Source organism: Rhinichthys klamathensis, unplaced genomic scaffold, assembly GCF_029890125.1.
Source record: "Rhinichthys klamathensis goyatoka isolate OS25496 unplaced genomic scaffold, OSU_Roscu_1.1 h1tg000011l_1, whole genome shotgun sequence".
Lineage (NCBI taxonomy): Eukaryota > Metazoa > Chordata > Actinopteri > Cypriniformes > Leuciscidae > Rhinichthys > Rhinichthys klamathensis.
Window position 1 is genome coordinate 2,855,272 of NW_026606564.1, and position 12,246 is coordinate 2,867,517.

The 12,246-nt window shown below is 37.4% G+C and overlaps 1 protein-coding gene across 1 annotated transcript; it reads right to left on the bottom strand.

The window, feature by feature from the left end:
* Positions 1-323: 323 nt before the first annotated feature.
* Positions 324-10,226, bottom strand: dcun1d1 (DCN1, defective in cullin neddylation 1, domain containing 1 (S. cerevisiae)). Its single transcript, XM_056264058.1, has 7 exons — positions 10,133-10,226; positions 9,279-9,492; positions 8,328-8,496; positions 8,112-8,242; positions 7,939-8,021; positions 7,195-7,291; positions 324-1,174 (listed from the first exon to the last, which is right to left on the bottom strand). The coding sequence occupies exons 1-7, from the start codon at positions 10,208-10,210 to the stop codon at positions 1,098-1,100; spliced, it is 849 nt and encodes a 282-aa protein (XP_056120033.1). The 5' UTR covers positions 10,211-10,226; the 3' UTR covers positions 324-1,097.
* Between the last annotated feature and the right edge of the window lie 2,020 nt (positions 10,227-12,246).

Consider the following 12,246-nt stretch of genomic DNA (forward strand, 5'->3'; position numbering starts at 1 on the left):
AATAGACACCAATTTAAATCCAGAAATGAGGGCGAGTAAACAGTGTTTTTTGACCTGTATGACTTTCTTTCTTATAAAAGAAAATAAATGACTTTTAATGTTTTTTAATCCATAAAATGAAAGTCAGTTTGGTTACCAACATTCTTTAGAAAAATCTTTTGTTTTAGGGTTAGAAATAAGTCCACAAAAGAATGAAAGCCATACATGTTTTAAACAAAATGAGTGTCAGATGAGTTTTTTTAAGAACTATCTAAGCAATTCAAGGAACGTTAAAGGGAGTTAGGTTGTGTAAAAACATTCGCTGACAACCAGACACAAAAAAATATTTTCAAGGCCATCTGACTTTATTCATCAACTATAACCTGATTTTATTGTATGGATTATGTGACTTATCAAAGTGCTGAATGAACTGCAAACACAGCATATCAATACATCAAATGGAGTCATTAATCAAGAACAACTGAGGTAATGTTCAAATTAATATTATTTCTAGGATTGTAAAATATAATATTCTCAGTTATTATGACCTATCGATTTAATCAAAACCAAACAAGCAAAGTGAAATCACTGTCTGGATATCAACAGAAAAAGTACATTAAGTCACAATAAAACACAAAAAGAAAGCAAATGTGACTGGCTCTCAAGACACCAGCTACTCTGTTTTATAAAAAATAGAGAGAGAACAATCAAAGAACGTTAACGTATAATTTTCATAAAAACCAATTGGAAAGAAACAAACATTCAAAGCAAGAATGCACGTGGAGTATTAAAATGACGATTTTTGACTTTTCCTAACTGTATCTGTGACAGCTTGTTCGACAAACTGCTTCCTCTGGATGAGACCGCTGAAGTCCCAGAGATTGAATAAGATCCTGTATGAAGTCGAAACAAAACAACAAAAATGGCCCCAAAAGATAAAAGCCCAAACCACCATTAGATGACTGAAGAGAAAAGATGCCTTTAATGTCTCTGGTTTGTATAAATGTCTCAGTCCTGAGGGCTTGGAAAAGGCAATGCAGATCTCAGTTCAGTCCTCTGTGCTCCGCAGAAGCTGTTTGTTTTCTGTGAGGTCCAGACGGCCCTCAGAAGGAATGTACTTATACAGCTGTACTTTTGGTGCCAATGTACGGCCGCGCAAACTCCACAAAATCATCAATAAGAACTGGCCATGCTCCTACAAAAAATGGGAAAAATCAGACATATCATTAATAGGAGATTCATATTCATTTGAATTTCTCTCACATGATTAAGATTAGGATTAAAAGAAGCCATAATTATAACACTTTGTCCCCTGGTTTCACAGACAAGGCTTAAAGGGATACTCCACCGTTTTTTCATATTAAACTGTTATTCCCTTAACTAAGACGAGTTGATACATACCTCTGCGTGCACTAAATCGCTCCGTCTTGCGGCGAAACTTTGATAGCACTTAGCTTAGCCCAGTTCATTCATTACGATTCCAAGCAGAGAAGCAACCTCCACGTTTTCCCTATTTACCGTAATACCTCAAATAAAGACCGGTATTCAAATAAACGCCGGGCCTCTGATAGTGGCCGGGGGCGTGGTCAACGCGGACAAATAAAGGCCGGTCTCAAATTAAGGCCGGGGAAAAATTAGTGTACACTCAAAGACGGACTCGCTCAGCGGTTGTCATATCACAACTATTCAGTGTTTTTAACCACATGTTTATTTTAGGTTTCAGACATTTAAATAGATATGATTTATAGCAAAACAATACATTTATAGTTTGTAAAATACACAATGGTGTCTATGGAAGCAGCAATAACAATCCATTCAAATATATTTGGCGACGTGTTTTATTCATATCAGATACACAGTGTAAGTAACTATAAAGTTTACTCTATTCTTCTCCCAGTTCACCGGCCACTTACTTTCATGTATTTCGGGAGAAACTGAAGAATTCACGCGCTGTAACGTAACAAATCCAACAGACAGGAATCTCTGAACTGCGGTGCCCATCTCACGTTACAGATCAAGATAATTTATAAAGGGTTTTAAACGACAAAACAAACTCACTTACATTTGAGGATTTGAGAGTCAGAATAGAAGATAGTTGATGACATGGTAAGCAAGTTTGTTAATATTTAGAAATAAAAGCGCTACATCTGTCATACAGCGCTATTTTGGCTGTGGTGAACACGTGCCAAGCATGACGCGTCACCATGGAAACTTGGCTGGCGGGCGGGCGGGGATCGCGAATTAGAAATAAAGGCCTGCCTCTAATAAAAGCCTGCTTCAAATAAAAGCCGGCTACCATCTGCAGTTCATGTAAATAAAGGCCCCGGTCTTTATTTGAGGAATTACGGTAAATACAGTTACACGTGTAGTGTAACTCGACCAAGAATGGTGACACAAAATAAAACGTTGCGCTTTTCTAAGCGTGTAAAATGAATAACTATAATGTATGGCGGAATACCATAGCAAGTGCTTGGGAGTACTTCGACTCAGCGCATATATATCTATGGACTCGGCGCAGTAATATCATCATTCCGGAGATGGGGGAGAGGATTTTTTTTAGAAGAGTAATGATATTACTGCGCCGAGTCCAGATATATATGCGCCTTTAAAGAGATAGTTCACCCAAAAATTAAAATTCTGTCATTATTTATTCACCCTCATGTCGTTCCAAACCCGTAAGACTTTTGTTCGTCTTCAAAACACAAACGAAGATATTTTTTATAAAATCTGAGAGCTTTCAGTCCCTTCATTGACAGTCTACGCAACTACCACTTTGACGGTTCAGAAAGTTCATAAAGAGATCGTGAAACTAATCCATATGAATTGAGCAGTTTAGCCAAATTTTCTGATGAGACTCGATCACTTTATATGACGAACAGATTGAATTTAGGCTTTTATTCACATATAAACATTGATCAGCAATCATAAACAGAAGCTTAACCGAAACTGCTTGACGTGCGAAAACAAACGTCTTGCAGAAGCTCAAACGTGCTGCGTAACATGAGAATGAACCTCATTGGTTCTTGCAGAAGCTCGAACGTGCTGCGTAACACGAGAATGAACCTCATTGGTTCTTGCAGAAGCTCAAACGTGCTGCGTAACACGAGAATGAACCTCATTGGTTCTTGCTGAAGCTCAAACGTGCTGCGTAACACGAGAATGAACCTCATTGGTTCTTGCTGAAGCTCAAACGTGCTGCGTAACACGAGAATGAACCTCATTGGTTCTTGATAAAGCTCAAACGTGCTGCGTAACACGAGAATGAACCTCATTGGTTCTTGATAAAGCTCAAACGTGCTGCGTAACATGAGAATGAACCTCATTGGTTCTTGATAAAGCTCAAACGTGCTGCGTAACATGAGAATGAACCTCATTGGTTCTTGCTGAAGCTCAAACGTGCTGCGTAACACGAGAATGAACCTCATTGGTTCTTGCTGAAGCTCAAACGTGCTGCGTAACACGAGAATGAACCTCATTGGTTCTTGCTGAAGCTCAAACGTGCTGCGTAACACGAGAATGAACCTCATTGGTTCTTGCAGAAGCTCAAACGTGCTGCGTAACACAAGAGAATGAACCTCATTGGTTCTTGCTGAAGCTCAAACGTGCTGCGTAACACAAGAGAATGAACCTCATTGGTTCTTGCTTAAGCTCAAACGTGCTGCGTAACACGAGAATGAACCTCATTGGTTCTTGCTGAAGCTCAAACGTGCAGTGTAACACAAGAGGATGAGCCTCATTGGTTCTTGCTGAAGCTCAAACGTGCTGTGTAACACGAGAATGAACCTCATTGGTTCTTGCAGAAGCTCAAACGTGCTGTGTAACACGAGAATGAACCTCATTGGTTCTTGCAGAAGCTTAAACGTGCTGTGTAACACAAGAGAATGAACCTCATTGGTTCTTGCTGAAGCTCAAACGTGCAGTGTAACACAAGAGAATGAACCTCATTGGTTCTTGCTGAAGCTCAAACGTGCTGCGTAACATGAGAATGAACCTCATTGGTTCTTGCAGAAGCTCAAACGTGCTGCGTAACACGAGAATGAACCTCATTGGTTCTTGATGAAGCTCAAACGTGCTGCGTAACACGAGAATGAACCTCATTGGTTCTTGCTGAACCTCAAACGTGCTGCGTAACACAAGAGAATGAACCTCATTGGTTCTTGCTGAAGCTCAAACATGCAGCGTAACAAGAGAATGAACCTCATTGGTTCTTGCTGAAGCTCAAACGTGCAGTGTAACACAAGAGGATGAGCCTCATTGGTTCTTGCTGAAGCTCAAACGTGCTGTGTAACACGAGAATTAACCTCATTGTTTCTTGCAGAAGCTCAAACGTGCTGCGTAACACGAGAATGAACCTAATTGGTTCTTGCTGAAGCTCAAACGTGCAGTGTAACACAAGAGGATGAGCCTCATTGGTTCTTGCTGAAGCTCAAACGTGCTGTGTAACACGAGAATGAACCTCATTGGTTCTTGCTGAAGCTCAAACGTGCTGCGTAACACGAGAATGAACCTCATTGGTTCTTGCTGAAGCTCAAACGTGCAGTGTAACACAAGAGGATGAGCCTCATTGGTTCTTGCTGAAGCTCAAACGTGCTGTGTAACACGAGAATGAACCTCATTGGTTCTTGCTGAAGCTCAAACGTGCTGTGTAACACGAGAATGAACCTCATTGGTTCTTGCAGAAGCTCAAACGTGCTGTGTAACACGAGAATGAACCTCATTGGTTCTTGCAGAAGCTCAAACGTGCTGTGTAACACAAGAGAATGAACCTCATTGGTTCTTGCTGAAGCTCAAACGTGCAGTGTAACACAAGAGAATGAACCTCATTGGTTCTTGCAGAAGCTCAAACGTGCTGCGTAACATGAGAATGAACCTCATTGGTTCTTGCTGAAGCTCAAACGTGCTGCGTAACACGAGAATGAACCTCATTGTTTCTTGCTGAAGCTCAAACGTGCAGCGTAACAAGAGAATGAACCTCATTGGTTCTTGCAGAAGCTCAAACGTGCTGTGTAACACGAGAATGAACCTCATTGGTTCTTGCAGAAGCTCAAACGTGCTGTGTAACACGAGAATGAACCTCATTGGTTCTTGCAGAAGCTCAAACGTGCTGCGTAACAAGAATGAACCTCATTGGTTCTTGCAGAAGCTCAAACGTGCTGCGTAACACGAGAATTAACCTCATTGGTTCTTGCAGAAGCTCAAACGTGCTGTGTAACACAAGAGAATGAACCTCATTGGTTCTTGCTGAGGCTCAAACGTGCTGCGTAACATGAGAATGAACCTCATTGGTTCTTGATGAAGCTCAAACGTGCTGCGTAACACAAGAGAATGAACCTCATTGGTTCTTGCTGAAGCTCAAACGTGCTGCGTAACATGAGAATGAACCTCATTGGTTCTTGATGAAGCTCAAACGTGCTGCGTAACACAAGAGAATGAACCTCATTGGTTCTTGCTGAAGCTCAAACGTGCTGCGTAACACGAGAATGAACCTCATTGGTTCTTGATGAAGCTCAAACGTGCTGCGGAACAAAAGAGAATGAACCTCATTGGTTCTTGCTGAAGCTCAAACGTGCTGCGTAACAAAAGAGAATGAACCTCATTGGTTCTTGCAGAAGCTCAAACGTGCTGCGTAACATGAGAATGAACCTCATTGGTTCTTGCTGAAGCTCAAACGTCCTGCGTAACACAAGAGAATGAACCTCATTGGTTCTTGCAGAAGCTCAAACGTGCTGCGTAACACGAGAATGAACCTCATTGGTTCTTGATGAAGCTCAAACGTGCTGCGTAACACGAGAATGAACCTCATTGGTTCTTGCAGAAGCTCAAACGTGCTGCGTAACACGAGAATGAACCTCATTGGTTCTTGCAGAAGCTCAAACGTGCTGCGTAACACGAGAATGAACCTCATTGGTTCTTGCAGAAGCTCAAACGTCCTGCGTAACACAAGAGAATGAACCTCATTGGTTCTTGCAGAAGCTCAAACGTGCTGCGTAACACGAGAATGAACCTCATTGGTTCTTGATGAAGCTCAAACGTCCTGCGTAACACAAGAGAATGAACCTCATTGGTTCTTGCAGAAGCTCAAACGTGCTGCGTAACACGAGAATGAACCTCATTGGTTCTTGATGAAGCTCAAACGTGCTGCGTAACACGAGAATGAACCTCATTGGTTCTTGATGAAGCTCAAACGTGCTGCGTAACATGAGAATGAACCTCATTGGTTCTTGCAGAAGCTCAAACGTGCTGCGTAACATGAGAATGTACCTCATTGGTTCTTGCAGAAGCTCAAACGTGCTGCGTAACACGAGAATGAACCTCATTGGTTCTTGCTGAAGCTCAAACGTGCTGCGTAACACGAGAATGAACCTCATTGGTTCTTGCAGAAGCTCAAACGTGCTGCGTAACACGAGAATGAACCTCATTGGTTCTTGCAGAAGCTCAAACGTGCTGCGTAACACGAGAATGAACCTCATTGGTTCTTGATGAAGCTCAAACGTGCTGCGTAACACGAGAATGAACCTCATTGGTTCTTGATGAAGCTCAAACGTGCTGCGTAACACGAGAATGAACCTCATTGGTTCTTGCTGAAGCTCAAACGTGCTGCGTAACACGAGAATGAACCTCATTGGTTCTTGCAGAAGCTCAAACGTGCTGCGTAACACGAGAATGAACCTCATTGGTTCTTGCAGAAGCTCAAACGTGCTGCGTAACACAAGAATTAACCTCATTGGTTCTTGCAGAAGCTCAAACGTGCTGTGTAACACAAGAATGAACCTCATTGGTTCTTGCAGAAGCTCAAACGTGCTGCGTAACACAAGAATGAACCTCATTGGTTCTTGCAGAAGCTCAAACGTGCTGCGTAACACAAAAATGAACCTCATTGGTTTTTGCTGAAGCTTAAAATAGCATTTTTGGGTGAACTATCTCTCTGAGCCCAGTCCCAGATTAAGTCCCAGATGTTTAAACTGTTTTAACTAAAAGCAACTTGCACTGACATTTCTTAAAATATGTCAGTGCAATTGTTTTGTCTCAAGATCCACACCAGTAATGTTTATTTCTAAGGCATGTTTATAACAGCTACTTAAATGCCCTCACTGAACTAAGGCCTAATCCTAGCTTAATATAAGCCCTGTCTGTGAAACCAGGCCTGTGAATGTAAACTAGTTATCCAAACAAAAGAAAACAGAGATTAAATTAGTGAAAAAAGTTCCAACTAACCCTCCTCATCATAGTTTGACATATCGTCTGTGATCATCGTGCTGAAATCTAACAAAAGGTTCCATGTGTCTTTGGGAATGGATCGCTTATGATGCTCCTGCAAATTGAAAAGCAAAGCACACAAAGAGTTATCATCCAGTTTTTAGTGATTAAACACATTTTATTTTTTTACTAGTAAAGGCTGGAATACACTACACAAATTTTGCCCAGATCTTTGCCCCTATTTTCAGTCTGGACGTGTCAATGGTAGTTGCTGGAAGTCAGAGCCAGTCTGTCTATTTTTGGCAGTCAAGAGTTGAAAGATTTCACAGAAAATTGCATAGTTTTTTTATCTTCAGACTATACATATCGTTTTCAATTGTCTTGTGTCTCCTAGCAATGCAGCGCATGTTTTGTGAGTTTGTTGTGGTGGGAACGACTTGAAAGTCTGGCAGTGTGTGATGCCTTGTGTTTTAAAATCTGTTCAGATAATAAAAGTCGAGTACTGTATTCTAGCCTTTAGACACAATCACAGATGAAACTTTTTTTGTCTAACAATGAATTAATTAATAAATCAAGGTATAATTAAGGAATGTCATTATTGAAATATCCTAATGAACATCATCGTTGTCAATCATTGTTGTGATTTTAGTGCAAGACTATCTATCTAGACTATTTTATTTTTTTAGTTTGGTGATGCCAGTGGGGCAAAAAAATTTCAGGTTTATAAAGTCAACTTACAGCCAGGAACAGAACGATACTCACCAATAAAAATTTGTTCCATAGATCTAGAAATTTAAAACGCCCAGCCAATATTAAATTCCAGTATGCAATTGCCATTTCTAGGTCTAGAGAAAAACAAAACAATAAAACTGAAAAAACACTAGATAACTATGCAAAAAATTAAAGTAACAAATGAGAATGAACCCAAAACATGCCTAAGCCCTTTTGTCCTGGATTCTTAGCAAAGTTGAATGTGAACTGATAGAAGTCTTTAAATTTCCCTTGGTCCTTCAACTCTTGCTCCATCCTAGGCAGCTGTGCTTTGAGTTTCTCTATGCTGTCACACCTTGACAAGACAATGACAAAGTCAATTGATGCAGTGAATGGTAAAAATGATTTAGAGAACATTGATGTGATAAAAAAAGAAATACCCTTGCTCAGCCATTCCCTCCATGAATTCTTGTTTGGAGAACTCGCATTGTGTTGCTGCCCGAAACTTCCAAGCGATTAGCAGTACACTTACACTGGCTGGATCAAGTCCCAAGTCATCACAGAACTGCTGGATTCCATCTATACCGATCTTGTTGTCATCTTGAGGGTCTGTAAAAACGAATACAAGATTAAATACAATACTATATTTACACACGCACAAGTTTGAAAAGTCTCTAAAATTAACTGGTTTCTGTTAAAATGTAATTTATTACCGTAATCAAAGCTGAATTTTCAGCATCATTACCCCAGTCTTCAATGTCACATGATCCTTCAGAAATCATTCTGAGATAATTTCTTATTACCATCAATGTTTTCTGCATATATATATATATATATATATATATATATATATATATATATATATATATATATTTGTAATTTTTGGGGAAATCATGATACAGTGCCATTTTAAATTAAGTAAGTTTTATTCATCAAAGGTTTATATAATTGATTAAAAAATGACAGTAAAGACATTTATGAAATCAATAGATGTTACAAAAAATTTTTGAAATAAATGCTCTTCTTTTGAACTTTCTATTCATCAAATACTGAAAAAAAAAATCAGTTTTCACAAAAATATTAAGCAGCACAATTGTGTTTAATATTGACAATAATAAGAAATGTTTCTTAATCATCAAATCAGCATATTAGAATGATTTCTGAAGGATCATGTGATACTGAAGTGTGAAGACTGACAAATCCAGCTTTGACATCGCAGGAATAAATTACATTTAAAAATAAATTACAAAAGAAACCACTTCATTTAAATTATATTTTTCTAAATATGTAATAATATTTAACAGTATTACTGTTTTTACTGTATTCTTAATCACATAAATGCAGCCTTGGTGATATTAAGAGGCTTTATTCAGAAACATATAAATGCTCACCTCTGTACCGATTGTAGAGCTGTTCTAACTTTTTCCGGTCTAGTGTTCCCTTTAGATTCTGTACGTAGAGGTCAGGATTTTGGAAAAAGTTGTCTGTAGCAACGTCTAGTTTCCAATCATTTTGAGACAAACAATTCAAAGCTGTTTTCTCATTTGACTGGGTAAAGATCATGAACTGGCGAACTTTATCCTTCTGAGAGGATTTCAGCTTGTTCTGTAATAGGGGTAAAGGAGAAGCATAAAGGTAGATTCAGTTAGTTAGATTTTGTATATTAACAGTGAGTAAAACAGCACCATATACTTGTGTACAAACACAATCAGAATCAATGTCACAGTGGCATATGGATCACACATGGCTTATCTTCCCCAACACTTCTATATTTTATCGAGGGTATATAAATAATTTATTTGCTCTACTGACAAGTGTATATAAATACATATATACATATATATACCACGAACACTTCCACGAAAACGCTTGTCTGCTTAACTGCTTTTAAGCAGAATTCCACACTGTTTGCACAAGGTTTGTAAGCGATTAAAAAACTAATAATCCTTTACTGTGGTCCACCAGTCCGGCTTCTCGTTTATTACATGATCTTGACATCCCTGCTGTCCAACAGCTTTGACCTCGCTAGCTTCAAAGCTACCTGCTCTGCAGAGCTGTCTAAAAATTAATTCATCAATAAACCAACTCTCCTGCAAGGTACATTTAAAGGAATGTCGGCGTCAAAATATCATAGTAACTAAACGGGATTCGTAGCAGCGGCTTATAGGTATTTTGTGACTGTAACGCAAAATAGTAAAATAATAGTTTTTTGATTTTTGTATTTTTTTTTTTTTTTTACATTTACCATGTTTGTGATTTCCAGACTCCCTCTTCCGCTATCCCTCTCTACCCCGCAACTACTTCCACTCATGCGCAGTGACATTTGTACCGCAGTCAGCTGTTCGCCATAGAGACACCGCATTGGGTCAGACACCAAATACTGCTTTCATAATCAGAAATCTGCAGAAGTTAAACATAACATCCACTGATGTGAACTGTAATATTATATACAGGCCTAGATAAATAAACAGATTATTTGATATTGTTCTCTAAATAGGCTACTGAACTAAATTCTGAACTTTACTTTCTTTCTTTCTTTCTTTCTTTCTTTCTTTCTTTCTTTCTTTCTTTCTTTCTTTCTTTCCTTTTTTTTTGGAGATATCAGAAATATTAGATTTCATTTTTTGCATTAAAAACATTTACATTTTAAATTAGTTTGAACTTTAATCATTTTGATTTCCATATTTGGAAAAGTTATTAAAAATGAATACAATGTAAAAAAGTAATGAAAGTTTCTATAGTGGCTACATATTTCGATGACTATATTAGTCTTTGTGAGTGCTTAAGCTATACATTTAAATCAGTTTATTCACACATGCAAATATGACCCATCAATCTATGACATATGAAGATTTGTAAAAAAATCTATATTATCCACTAACAAACTGGAAAGGTTTGAAACCTGTGTGTTTCAAGTTTCAGCATTTAAATGTTTCTAATTACTGTTTTCCAAATAACACAAACTATATTACCCAAAACATATTTATCCATAGGCCTATATTTAAATATGGTATGTTCTGGTGACTATAGTTTGTGTTATTTGGAAAACAATACAAATACAAACAATACAAAGTACAATCTGAGCTAAATAACAGTCATATGTTTAAAAATTGTGGAGCAATAATGACCAGTTGGTTGATTTTTTTTTAATCACATCATATGGAACCATTGGTTTATCCCCCTTTTTCCCCACTTCTCTGTTTGGTGGAGTTAAAATAATCCATAAAAGGATGCTTGAATGCAAATTTTCAGCATACAGAGACATTTACAAGTGAAAAATAGGCTATTAAAGTTTTAAAATGGTTCTAGTCAGTTGTTCTATGCATTTGGAGAGAAAAAAATAAAAGGAAAAAAATAATACAAAGAGGACTAAAATAAATAGTTTACTCAAAATTAAAATTGTGTCACAATTTCTCATCCTCTTATGTTTTCCAAAACTTTTCATACAATGAACCGTGAACGTGAATGGTGACTGCGGTTGTTAGTTCCAAAACCCTCCTTTTGTGTCCCACGGAAAAAAAAGAAATTCATACAGGTTTGGAAAATTTTAGGGGGAAATGAATAAATTATCCTCCTGAGACCCAGAAAAAAAAAGTTTTTTGAATTTAGTTTTTTTCCATGTCATCACACTGTTTAGAGCACAATAAACAAATGGTAAAAAAACACATATATAAAATAATATTTTATTCATACGTTATGCTATGTCCTCTGTAGTGGACGCCAGGACTAAGTTGTTTAAAAAATAAAATGACATGAAATTATATGTATAGGCAAAAGCAATGGGATTTTTTTTCAATCACCAATAAATTTTGGGGTTTCAGGATTTTATCAACCAAAATTTGTATAAAGATTATTCTCAACTATGTTATGAAAGAAATAATGGAATGAATTGATACACCATTTTACTTTTTGCAATATGTGGGTAAAATGGCCATAAATTAATATTCCCATTCAATGCAATGTATCTACACACTGTATCTAATTTGCACATTAATGTGTTCTTGGAGCAACATTTAATGAAAAAATAAGTGTAATAATTGGAGTAATAATTGGCAACATTTTAATAATAATATCTAATATTTCATAGGAATATTGATGTATAATTTATTTCCATATTCACTTGTTGTGTCTCCCAGAATGCCTGATAAACATGATTTTAGTCCTGATGTCCTCTACAGTGGACACGTTTGAAATCAATGCCCTGTTCTGTAACAGAAAGTAATTTTTTTATTTGAAACCCCTTAACATTTTCCTGAGATGTTGTTTTATGAAATACAATTTGAAAAAGTAGTCCAATTTAAATATAATTACAATATATTATCATATTTCCATAAGAATGCTACATTTGATCACTAATTT